This window comes from Athene cunicularia (assembly GCF_003259725.1).
Source record: "Athene cunicularia isolate RWA chromosome 3 unlocalized genomic scaffold, athCun1 chr3_part1, whole genome shotgun sequence".
NCBI lineage: Eukaryota > Metazoa > Chordata > Aves > Strigiformes > Strigidae > Athene > Athene cunicularia.
The window spans coordinates 68,626,017-68,639,107 of NW_020799097.1; the positions used below are offsets into that span (position 1 = coordinate 68,626,017).

Here is a 13,091-nt window from a genome sequence, read left to right on the forward strand (position 1 = left end):
ATGTGTATAAGAGACAGCTGCTAGTATTGTTGTAAAACTTGGATAACATTCTGCAATTGCTGTTTCTATTTCCATCTTCCCTTATTCTCTAACAGTTATGTAAGTAGGAGGGTTGTTATGTTTTGTGCATGGTTTTGTTGTATGTACAAGGAATACTATAAAGATCTCACATGCAACTGAGACATGCTATTTAAACACTTTGAGCATAAAATTAATATATTATTCAAAAGGGTTCTTCAGTGAGTAAAGGAGATAAATATAGGTATCTTTTCCAATGTCATCTTCATTCTATTTTCCAGAAATAAAGAAAACTATTTTCTTGCTTGAACCTGCTAATAGTGCACTGTTGAAAATGACCTGGCATGTAAGAAAGGGTCTTTCTGAGTAATATAGACTGTTTTTTATAGTTTTTAATTAATCTCTCAAAAATATCCAGATTTTGATAATGGGGAATATCAAGTCTATGTGAGGCTCTAAAGTTCACAGGGAAAATAGACAGAAAGAGCTGAGATGTTTAGAAGAATGAAAAAATGAATAGTAGATTACTGGTAGCATTTGAACGCTAACTTTTTAAACTTCAATTGTTACTTGGCTTATTGAACTGATTTAGGAGTCCTTTTTTCCTCTCTTTACCTTTCCCTCTCAGAGAAATAGGAATTTTTTTGGTTTGCATATGATGTTTAAACATTTCATACAATGGAAAATTGAAACCACATTTATAGCCTATTGTTTAATCTCAATTAAAATGCTTAAGATTTTTTCATTTGTTTCTTATTAAAAATAATAATACTAATGTTAATAATCTAATTATAAACAACTAGTAAATGCTTGCTGTGAGTGTGTGGGTCTGTCTTGCTTTGAATAGTTTTAATCACTTAAATACATTTCTAGCTGAGTGACTGTGCCTCTGACTGTTTTGAATCAATATTTGTGAGATTTACTAATACTTTATAAAATGTAGTCTATGGTGTGATTGTAGAAGTATTGCTTTTAAGGACTCGTTAAAAAAATATTTTAGAGGTAGCTGTTCAAGTTGTAGTAGACTTTCAAGAACAGGCAAGCATGAATTAAAACAAAACACAGGCAAGCTGAAAGCTGTAGTTGTATTTCTTGGGGGCAATATATACATTTGTGAATCTCATGTTTTAGCATAGAATGAGAATCTAGACAGTTCAGCCAATACATAGAAAGGATAGTAGGGGAAAAGCAACACTGCATCCAAAAAACTTTAAAACTTCATTGCATGCTGAGTAAAGTGTTTTATTTTAGGTGTTTGTGTAATTTGTAATGGAAAGTATGGGTTACAATGTCAAATGATGGGAAACAGTGGTCTGCAAGACAGCATTAAAAATTGGGAATGCCAAATATGTGCAGTGTATGTCAGCCTTGGTTGAGAATTTGTTTTGAAAAAATAAATTGTTAAACAATGAAGGCCAGATCTTTTTATTATTTTTCCTGGGAAAAGAGTTTGTATAGCCTAAGGGAGAATTTGGTGCCTGTGGGAAAGAGAACACTGGGCTCAATTTTCAAAATTTACGCAGCCCTGCCAAGACAGATGGGAAGAAACAAGAGTGCACCCCAAACAACTGTAGCCCTGGGAGACTGCTCATCTTGCATGTGGGTTTTCCCATTCATAATTGTGCTTAAAAATCAAGCTGTGCACACTAGTAGCTCTGCACGTGGAGGAAACAAGCTTGTTCAGCCAGATTTTGATGTACGGCAATAATTAAGCTTGCCCAAGTCATGTAAAGGGGTGACTGTTAAGTGCCAGTGTCTATCCTTATTAATTTCAGAGTGAGCATTATAAAGGCAAGTGATGTGTGTTAAGTATGCCTGTGCCCTTGACAGTCCATAATCTACAGATCTGCTGTGACTAGACACTGCAAGGCATCAGTGACTGTGGTGCTGTTATGACATGAACATATTTCATGTGACTTCTAGAAGCCCCTCTTGTGATTCGGCTTGAATGTTTTCTTTGCAGTAGAGTGTGCTGGGAGTGCTTGTTTTCCAGTCTGCTACTGCAGCTCCATGAGTGGAACTGAGTGCTGGTCTTCTGGCTCCTGTTTCTTTGTAGTTCAGGATGCTGTTCGTGTTTCTCATCTGCAGCATTCAACATCCTGTCCATCTCAATGGCTTCCTTTTGAGCCAGCATAGTGGATAAACATCCTTTATACAGCTTAAGGTTCAATTTTTTTAAAACTGTGTGGTCAAACAATGTAGCTGTTGTGGATGCTACAAAGTACATGTTGAATGTGTATTCTGTATTTTTGCTAGTGCCAACTATTTTTGGTGAATGTGGCATATTTCTACAAAACTGTTCTAATTGGATCTGTTCCTTTTGCTCTAGCTAATATGTTGAAGTGGAACAGGGCATCAAGAGCACTGCATCATCTTTAAAATAATACATCCATCCAATTTTTTTCCCCAGATTGTTGCTGCTCATGGGATCTTTAAGAGCAGATCAAGTGAGCAGAATACACAGGGAAACAGGATTAACACATGAAGTTTAGTTAAATAATGCAAAATTAAATCATTTTTATAATCCCAGAGGAAAAGATACCGTAGAGAACAGGATCATAGAACCACAATCTAAAATGAGGATTTTGGGACAAAATATTTTGAACTGTTTTAAAAATACTTCATACATGCAAAAGTGAATTAGATTTCTCTACTGATGTGTGCCATTAATCCTTAGCAAGGGAAAGGAATGTCTGATTCGGGAAGATGCAGAGTCTCATAAATCAAGGGAATAATGAGACTTGAGCCAAACATAATTTTGATTGCCTTTGATTGTTCCATTTTAATCATTCTTTCAGACCTTTTATGTAAAAGTGGATGGGGAACTGGGGGGTTTTGTGCTTTTGTTTGTTTGCTTGTTTAACTAGGCTTTGGGCAAGATCTTTGTTCTTGCCTTGTCTTGTTTTATTTATCTTTTTTTGTGGTCAGTTGTTATTTTTTGTTGCCTTGGTTGCCATTCAGGGCTTTGGGTTACACTGAGAGCTGACTCTGTGCACGTTCCCTGATAGCTTTGCCTGTGCAGACGCCAAAGTGACATTCTTACCTGCTGCTGCACTTGTTCCACAAGGAGCAGGTGGGTTGTGCATTGACTTAGGTGACCCAAAGACCAATATAACCTGCATGCTCTATTTCTACTCCCTTGTGGTACAACTTAAGTAGCACTGCAAGTTTCTTTCATAATTTGGCATTGCATAATGTATGAACTGGCAATTTGTGCCTTTTGCAGGGTTTGTTTTTGTTGTGTGGGGTTGGGTTTTTTGTGTTTTGTTTTTAATTGTGGGAAGGGGAAGAAAAGACAGAAATTTCTAATTGCACCCTGTTCTCTTTCTTTTGCATTTTGGTAGGACTGGACGATTGCCTGCAGCAGTATGTCCATAAATTTGAACGGGAGAAGATAAATGGTGAACAGCTGTTACAGATTTCTCACCAGGACCTTGAAGATTTGGGTATCTCACGGATTGGACACCAGGAACTGGTTCTAGAGGCTGTGGATCTCCTGTGTGCACTGGTTAGTTAAGTGGTAAACAGACACACAAAGAATTTTAAGTGCCTTTTTGAGTGAATCACTAAGGCGAGTCTGGTAAAACCAGAATACCTCTGTCTCTTGCTTTCTGTTACACATCATGGTAAAAGAAAACAGTAGGAATTTCTTTGTCTCACAAACTTTGTATCTATAGCTCTAACTTTTTCCTAAGAGTCAATGCTAATTCATTTGGTTTCATTTCTTAAGAAAGAAGTTTTCTGAGTATCATTGTTAGATTTTGTGGCTCCTGTTAGTGAACAGAATGATTAAAATTGCTGTTGAGTAGAGTGAATTTGCCATAGATGTAAGATATATTGTTGAAGTGACAGCTGCAATGGTTTGTCACATCAGTTGAAATGGGTTTAGGGCAATTCTCTAGTCTACATACAAAGTAAATAAAATACTTTTGAAATGAGAGTTGTTTTGGTAACTCAAATTCAACTCTCATAGGATTCAGAGCTCAAGCTTCTCCTCTGTCTTACTACTGATATATATAACTGCACAGATACTTTTAAAACAAAAACTGAAAATAATAGATATATTTCAGATTGTTTTGCTAGTGCAGGCTTTATTTAAAAGCTGTAGTTTGGACACAGTCTTGAAGATGTGTTTGATATAACACAGTGAATGAGAACCAGAGGTATATATGATTACATCAGGGCGAAGAGTGGGAAAGGCTGCTCCATGATTCCTTGGCCAGCACTGGCCTGCCTTCCCTTCATAGGCAAGACTTGCAGCACTGAGCATACACTTCTTAAAATGGAGAGTCTTTATTGCCTGTGTGTGGGCTTTATTTACTGCAGAGAGGTCTTGCAGGGATCATTCGTACTCCACAACCGGAACAAATTGGATAGCCTGTACTGAAAGAAGTGTATTTAATGAAATTACTTGATACAATCTGAAATGTTTCCCAAAGAGTTGCTCTTATATTTGGAAAATGATTTAATTCCTCTTCTGTATTTGATCTATCAAAATTTTTAAACTTGAAAATCTAACAGAAGAATGTAGTTAGCTTGGAATGCAGTTCATGTTGTGGGAAGGGATAATCTGTAGGGCAAGTAAAGGGGTCTGGTAAGTTAGTAAATGTACTGTATACTGTATACAATCCTGACTGAAATAATGGATGTGGCAGCCCCCAAAGGCACTTTTTTTTTCTTTTTAAAATATTAGAATGAAATGAACAAAAAGCTGGATGACCGCCAGAACCTAAAGCTGTGTTTTATCTCCTACAATTTCCTTCTAATTTCCTTTGTAGACAAAAGTTTTGACCTCAGACTCGTTTCTGGAAATCCTTTGTGAAATGCAGCTCAAGTTAATGCATTAGACAGGTTCACATATTGCAGCTGAAATGTCCTTGTTCCCTTTTAAGAGGTGGAGGAAGAATTCCTGTGTTTTAGTTATGCCCTTTGTCACCTTGATGCTCCTTCCCTTGGGTTTTTGGGATAGTTGTATAAAATCATTGGTTTTGTTCCTGAGGGCATGGTGTGTTCTAAGTTCTAGTGACAGCCATTTTTTTAACTTTGTATTTCCTTTTTGTGAGAGAGAATAAAGGTTTCCCTAATCCACCAGTACTAGTTCTTTGAAAGTGGATCTGTGTATTGATATCATTTAAGCGGATGTTTTTTGCATGTATGTATGGTGACATTTCCCTAACTTTTTGGGCTTTGAATTAAAAAGCAAAGGAACTATTTTTGGGATTTCTGGGGGATTTTTTTTTTCTTTTTACCCCTTCCCACTATGTTTTCAACTCACACTATGGAAATGTGGTGTTGGCTGGGCCAGCCTGAGGTCAGGCTTTGAAAGTTGGCCATGTTGGCAGGGGGAGGGGCTGAGAGGGGGTTTTGGTGGTTCCCCAGTCTTGGAATTCTCATGAAGAATTTCCCTTCTTATCCCTTGGCAGAACATCTTTCTCCTGCAGTAACTCTTTTCAAACATTGACCATACAGACCTTTTTTCCAGCCTCAGTAGATCAATTATAAAAATACAGTGTGAAGGTAGTCCTTTCCTTGAGAAAGGACACCAAATACCCTTTTTAAATGAAGATTTTATAGGGATAGAGCCCTCTTTGGCAGCTAGACTACCAAGCTGAAAATATGGCTGCAAGTTGTGGTGTTTGTTGTTGTAGTAAGCAAACTCTAGGACAATTGTAACTACAAGAGAAATAAATTCATCTTTCTCTGCTGCTTTGGTGATGAGGAAGCATTACCTCATCTCCTCATAGCTGTGGCCACGTGTGTGACAAAGCTGTAGCTGAAGAGGCAGCAGAAGAGAGGGTGAACAGGGATAACAAGTGAAGGTTTCCCGTGAGCACGCTTCTGTTGCTCTTGAGCTGGTCTAATAGAATTTTTTGAACAGGTGTTGAAGACTTATTTAAGGAATTTAGAGGATTTATCCAAGTAACTGAATTCCCCAGAAGGGAAAAAAAACTATCACCTTGAGTGCCTCCATCTTATAGTTAAGGACAGTATTTGCTTGGGGGAGAAAAGGGATGGGAGGAAGATTTCTTAGTTGACTGAAGTATTTGGGGGGGGGGAGGGGGATGATGACAACACACATGAGCATACATAAATATGCTTTTAAACTCATGGAAAACCACAAAAACAGGGGCAGGGATTCAGAAAACAAGCTTTCTCAGCCAAATAATTGGAACAAAAAGCATCTAGCATGGTGGTGAAAACTGAATACTTAGACATAATTCCCTGATGAGTAGACTTGCCTGTTTGGGCTTCAATATAAAACAGTGCAATCATTAACAGGAAACTTTTTCACTTTTATTGTGTCCTTTGGATTAAATTTCTGAATCTTTACTTACACAAGTGCGATGGGAGAGTTTGGAAGCGAAAAAGCAGTTTCTAAGCAATCTAAAAAACCAAACCCAAACCACAAAACAAAAAGAACATAGTTCTTAGTGTTGTGCCTTTGGTAATTTTACTGGTAGTAATGTTCTGCCAGCATATTTGCAGTGCAACAAAATATAGCGTCATAACATAAAATAGAAGATGCATACACGAGGACTTACCCTTTCTGGCTAATCATTGTCAAAAGCACCACTTCTATGTACCACCTGCTAAGATTTCAGCTTTCTAGAGGTCTCAACTTAAATCTAGTGCTGTTTAGTAGGAAATTTGGGACTCCAGAGGATTATTTAGGATGCATTTTTGTTAAAAGGTAGAGAGCAAGAATGGATGACTGTGACAGTACCTTGTGTTAACTCTATATAGGCATGCAGTGTGTTGGATCAGCTTTCGAGCAGGTGTTCAGTCTGTTTTTATTAATTTTTTTTCCGAGAACTGGTTTTCAGTTGGATTTACCAGCAGATCCAGCTCATCACAGTGCAGCACATGGACATGGTTGTGAAGGGGAAGGCAGTGCTGCCCCTGGACAGCAGCAGAGCTCTCGATCAGCCCAAGTCAGCTCTGACAGAACTGCTGTGCTCTTTTGACTTAAGTTAGTCAAGCCTTTTTTATTTTATTTTTTTTATGTTGGCTGCTTGATTGTGAGCAACTATTTGGCCAGTGTACTTTTTCTAATTAAATATAAGGGAGTTTGAAAAGAGCACTCTCTTGTACGCGTGTGTTCTCTTGTGCACGTGTGTATGTTGTCTCTCTCTCCAGTCCTGCGCGTGGCTCCCCAGGTTAATGAGTAATAACCTGGGAGTGTTTGACTTAGGGTGGTCTTGACCTCTGGCTTCAGCCTAGGTTTTGATGAAAGCAACTTTGATGTTTCAAATCAGGAGTGCTAAGAAAATATAAAGTGTTCTTTGGTTCATAAGCAACATCTGCAACCTTTTGGTTGCTTAAACAATAATCTGTTAAATTTTGTAGTCTCAATCATGTAGAAATATTTCAAAAAAGCCTGCTACATTTTGCAGTTCAACTGTGTGTCACTGTGAAGGCTGTTTGGTGTTCTGCCATGCTATCAGCATTCCTATCTGTCCTGAATTGGGGCTATAGCTCCATGACAAGTTAGATTAATCCAAGTCAGCTGCTGCCTCCACCCCCTCCTGTCCTTGGATTAGTGAATTTTTTTTTTGTTCTTGCACTCACCTGACCCTGAGGTGAGCTAGGTCAGGGAGCTAAATGAGCTGAGAGCATGCTACAGTAAAAAAGGGAAGAAATTTTTCTGAATTGTGTAGTTCCCCAAACCAGCCATCCCAACAGACTGGACACTGAAAGTGAAGGAGCAGAAAACTACCAGAAATTGGTGATTATGTGTGAAGTGGTCAAGATAGAATCAGTTTGGATAGAAACTTTGCTCTATCTGATGAAGAGACATAATGTGTATTAGAGCAAACAAATGAGGAAGACTGGCTTGCCCCTGGAGCAGAAGTGGTTTGGGTTGTGATGACCCTTTGTTCTGGGGAGTTTTATCCCTTGGGTCTGGTTCGTAGCTGGATGATTTGGTTGCCTATATTGAAAAGCTTCATGCTCCCTGTTGTGCTGGATAAGCACAGTGTTTATCCAGGACTTTTCCTAGAGCACAAACTGTTGGTTTAGATAACTCAGGTGTACTCCACAGAGTTTGGGGGGGGGGGGAGGTTGTAGGAAAGCTTAGTGTAGTGACTGGAGAGCATGGCTGTGATGTGCTCTTGACAGGCTGCTGGGGACACTAGTTGCAGTCATAAACTGGAGCCCCTGTATCTCTAGAGGCAGCACCTGTGTTGCTAAAGTCCACCTCAAAACTGCGAACTACATGACAGAATTATTTAAAACTAGCTGAACTAGAAAGGTCACACCAGATAAACTCACTGTATAAATAAGGTGAAAGAGGTGTGGTAAGGAGTATGTGAATGTTTTGGGGCCAAAGCCAAAATGTGACCTGGTATATCGATGTGTGTCCTCTTGAATGCTGGGGCCATCTCTAGTCACAGACACCCATGGGTGGTCGGCACAGTCTCTGTACCTGAATGACAGAAATAAAGACCTGGAGATACTTAAATACTCTCTCAAATTCTGACCACTATACCACTGTACAGGAAAAAAAAATTTGTATTTTTCCATCCCTTTATGGAAGGAGGTGGGGGTCAGCATCCTCCAATTCCCCTGTTAAAGGGGGAGATTTCTGGCACATAGATACTTTCAAGTTCTTGTGTTCACAAGAATTTACCCCACATCTAGACCTGTTGGTGAAAAAGTATTCCTCCAAAAATAGACTAATATGCAGTGTGCTATGAGGAAAAGAAAACTAACTGCAAGAAATGCATCTGTATGATGCTCTTGGTTTGTGGGTTTTTTTGTGTTAAAAGGTGAGAAGTTCACACATGACAGGGTGCAAATACTTTAACATTGTTTAGTAATCCAAATCTTTTCCTCTCTGTGATCATGGAAAATTTAAGGATATCCTTTGCTGTTGCAACAGTAGCATTTTTTTAATTGGATATATCCTTTTAACCCCTACTTTTGGCTGCACTTTCATGATACTTCCTTGCCAAGAGCCAGCGGGGAGGAGGGAGGCAGTTGTGTGACTTACACTCACTGGGATCCTACCCATAGGAGGTGGTCAGTATTTTAAAGGTAGCTGAGTGGCTGAAACATCTCCATACACTGATGGGTTTCTCTGGGCCATAGGTTCTGTTTCATCTTTTGTAAATGACTTTATCTAAGATTTTCCAGCCTATTTAATGGATGCTTGACTGTGGAGGGAATGGAGTCACAAGTCAGCCAGCAGTGTGCCTTGGCTTCAAAGAATTCATCGGTACCTCAGGCTGCGTTAATGGGAGCATGGCCAGAGAGGGAGGGAAGTGATTATCACCTTTTACTTGGCACTCACTCATCTACCAATGCCCCCCACCCCCAAATACAGGAAAGATGTGGACAAACCAGAGCAAGCTCAGGGGAGGCCTACCAGGTTGGTCAGGACTGGAGTACTCACTTGTGAGGAGAGGCTGGGACTTCTTCAGACTGAGGAAGAGATGGTTTCAGGGAGGCTTAACAACAGATCCCCAGCACCTACTGTGGGGTGAGGACATGGTTGACAGGATGACAGAGCTGGGCTATTCACAGTGGTGCATGGCAGGAGGATGAGAAACTTGGGCAGAAGTTGAAACAGGATGTTCAGGCTAGGCATAAGGAAACACTTTCTCACCCTGAGCATGGTCAGTCAGTGCATCAGGTTGCCTGGAAAGGTTGTACAGTCTCTGCCCTTTTGAAGACCTGACTGGATAAAGCCCTGAATAAGCTGGCCTGAGCTCACAGCTGAGCCTGCTTCAACTTGGGTGATGCCATGATCCTGAGTGGAGGTGTGAGGAATTCCCAGAAACTTGGAACTGAATGGAATTAAGATTTGCTTTAGTTGCTCTAGTTTTTTGAGGGGGAAAGGAGAAATATTAGATGGTATAGGTGACTAAACTATGGAACTTTGAGGTTGATAGCAAGAATCTGCAGGAGCAAAAGAATAAAGGCAGGCAGGGTTTTTTTGTAGTGGGGGGATGCATGGGTTTGGTTTTGTTGGGGCTTTTTTTGTGTGTGTGCGCCTTTTTTTTTTTTAGAAAAGTAGGAATTTTTACTCTAAAAGAGGTAAGCTAGGACTTAACTTCCAGAAGATGTCCACAGAGGTTTTAGAAGATGAGATAACTCAAAACCAAAGATACTCAGCAACATGTTACTACATAATTCACATATTTGCACACTGACAGCAAGAAGGTGATGATCTTGATTACAAAATTGAGTTATCTTCAGAACATATATAGCATTTCTGACATGTTTGGAACGAGATTGTCAATATATTGCTTAATTGGGTTTCAATCTTACAGAGTGTGGTTTGGTTGTATTTGAATTTTCAAAGTTGAAGTTACAGGCACAACTTAAAGATTTTTTTTAGATTTCAAAAATTTTCATGAAGATGCTGTTGAATGAAAAACGTGACATCTAAGAAAGGTTTTAATTACTATGTGTAGTGTTAATGCAGTCCTCAGACTTGTAAATAATTGCACTGCTGTAACCAAGGAACACAGTAACTGAAAACTTGTGATCCAAATATTTATTCCATCTTTTGAGTGTGAAATTACATTTGCTTCCTGTGGATGTTTTTATCTCTTGCCAGATTAAACTTATCTTTAATTGTGAATGGAATGTTACTTCGGTGTTTATGTACCATAGTATAGAACACATTTTAAGAAAAAACAGCATTTGTTTTCCTTTAACAAAAAGAAAAGCAACACGGTCCTGTTAGTCTAGCCACATTTTAATGGTAAATGACATCTGATAGGACACTGGGACTTGATTCTGATTGAAATGTGTCCTCAAATCTCATTAATGTCTAATTGAGGGGGTTTGGCACACACAAACATATTCTTTAGTGGCTGTAGCATAGAACAAATCTTTGACATTTTTGCCAAAAACCAGAATAAAATTGGACAAATCCTCAGACCTTTCATTCCATATGAGTTTGTACCTTGTGTTATAATAGGATGACTCAATAGGGAGATTTATCAAGCTTAATAATAATTCCTTGCAGAACTATGGCCTTGAAACAGACAATATGAAGAACCTGGTTCTCAAGCTGCGAGCATCATCCAACAATCTGCAAAATTACATCAGCAGCCGTAGAAAAAGTTCAAATTATGATGGAAACACTTCTCACAAACCCCCCAATGAATTCCTTACTTCTGTAGTAGAGCTTATTGGTGCTGCTAAAGCCTTGCTTGCATGGTTGGACAGGTAAGAATAAAATCTTTATATTTTACTTCACTGCTATAATGAATTGCTTCTCCTTGTAGGGCAATTTCTAGAGGCTTGGGTGTCATCTTGATCTCGATCACCCCAAAAGGCCTCTAGTGGACAAATTTAATCTAGGGTATATACTCTTGTGCTTCCACACTTCACAGAATCACAGAATCATTAAGGTTTGAAAAGACCTTGAAGATCATCTAGTCCAACTGTTAACCTAACACTGACACTTCCCAACTACACCACATCCCTCAGCGCTATGTCAACCTGACTCTTAAACACCTCCAGGGATGGGGACTCCACCACTGCCTTGGGCAGCCCATTCCAATGCCTAACAACCCGTTCTGTAAAGAAATGCTTCCTAATATCCAGTCTAAACCTTCCCTGGCACAACTTGAGGCCATTCCCTCTTGTTCTACTGCTTACTACTTGGTTAAAGGCTCATGCCCAGCTCTCTGCAACCTCCTTTCAGGGAGCTGTAGAGGGCGATGAGGTCTCCCCTCAGCTTCCTCTTCTCCAGACTAAACACCCCCACTTCCCTCAGCTGCTCCTCATACGACCTGTGCTCCAGACCCTGCACCAGCTTCGTTGCCCTTCTCTGGACACGCTCGAGTCATTCCATGTCCTTTTTGTAGTGAGGGGCCCAAAACTAAACACAGGAATCGAGGGGTGGCCTCACCAGTGCCGAGGACAGGGGTCAGATCCCTTCCCTGTCCCTGCTGGCCACGCTATTGCTGACACAAGCCAGGATGCCATTGGCCTTCTTGGCCCCCTGGGCACATTGCTGGCTCCTGTTCAGCCAGCTGTCAATCACACCCCCAGGTCTCTCTCTGACTGGCAGCTCTCCAGCCACTCCTCCCCAAGCCTGTAGGCTGCTGGGGGTTGTTGTGGCCCAAGGGCAGCCCCCGGCATTTGGCCTTATTGAAACTCCTCCAGTTGGCCTCAGCCCATGGCTCCAGCCTGTCCAGGTCTCTCTGCAGAGCCTCCCTACCCTCGAGCAGATCAACACTCCCACCCAACTTGGTGTCATCTGCAAACTGACTGAGGGTGCACTCGATCATCAATTAAGATGTTAAACAGGAGTGGCCCCAACAGTGAGCCCTGGGGGACACCACTTGTGACCGGCTGCTAACCGGGTTTAACTCCATTCACCACAACTCTTTGGGCCCAGTTGTCCAGCCAGATTTTTTACCCAGTGAAGCGTGTGCCCATCCAAGCCACGAGCAGCCAGTTTTGCCAGGAGCATACTGTGGGAAATGGTGTGAAAGGCCTTGCTAAAGTCAAGGTAGACAACATCCACAGCCTTTCCCTCATCCAATAAGCAGGTCGCCCTGTTGTAGAAGGAGTTTGGGTTTGTCAAGCAGGACCTGCCTTTCATAAACCCATGCTGACTGGGCCTGAGCATCTGCTTGTCCCGCATGTGATGTATGATGGTGCTCAGGATGAGCTGCTCCATCAGTTTCTCTGTCAAGCTGACAGGCCTATAATTTCCCAGATCATACTTCTGACCCTTCATCACACTGGCCAATCTTGAATCTGTGGGGACCTCCCTGGTCAGCCAGGACTGCTGGTAAATAATGGAAAGCGGCTTACTGAAACACTTGTTAAAACCAGTGAAATGATTAACATTGCGTCCAAACTGTTATTTACAAAAGTAGGAATCTTCCCATTCAGGTCAGTTTCTTATACATGTGACTCTCTCTTCTCCCCTTCCTACTTCTAAAATACTTGTCATTGGCAGGTCCCTTTCTAAAGGAATTTTTCATATTCTGTGTAAATTGTGGCCTTAGCTCTGCAATTTGAAAACTGAGCAGTGGGAGAGACTCTTTCCTCTACCTGTTTTGGGTTGTTTGTTTTGTTGTGTGTTTTTTTTTTTTTTTTTT

General features: G+C 40.6%; 1 protein-coding gene across 1 annotated transcript in view; it reads left to right on the forward strand.

Annotated features, from left to right (window-relative positions):
* CNKSR3 (CNKSR family member 3) overlaps positions 1-13,091 on the forward strand; it is a 33,619-nt gene that overhangs the window by 2,459 nt on the left and 18,069 nt on the right. Inside the window, exons 2-3 of the mRNA XM_026844549.1 lie at positions 3,363-3,526; positions 10,997-11,199. Coding sequence (XP_026700350.1) covers positions 3,363-3,526; positions 10,997-11,199 — 367 coding nt within the window. The remainder of the gene's footprint in view (positions 1-3,362; positions 3,527-10,996; positions 11,200-13,091) is intronic.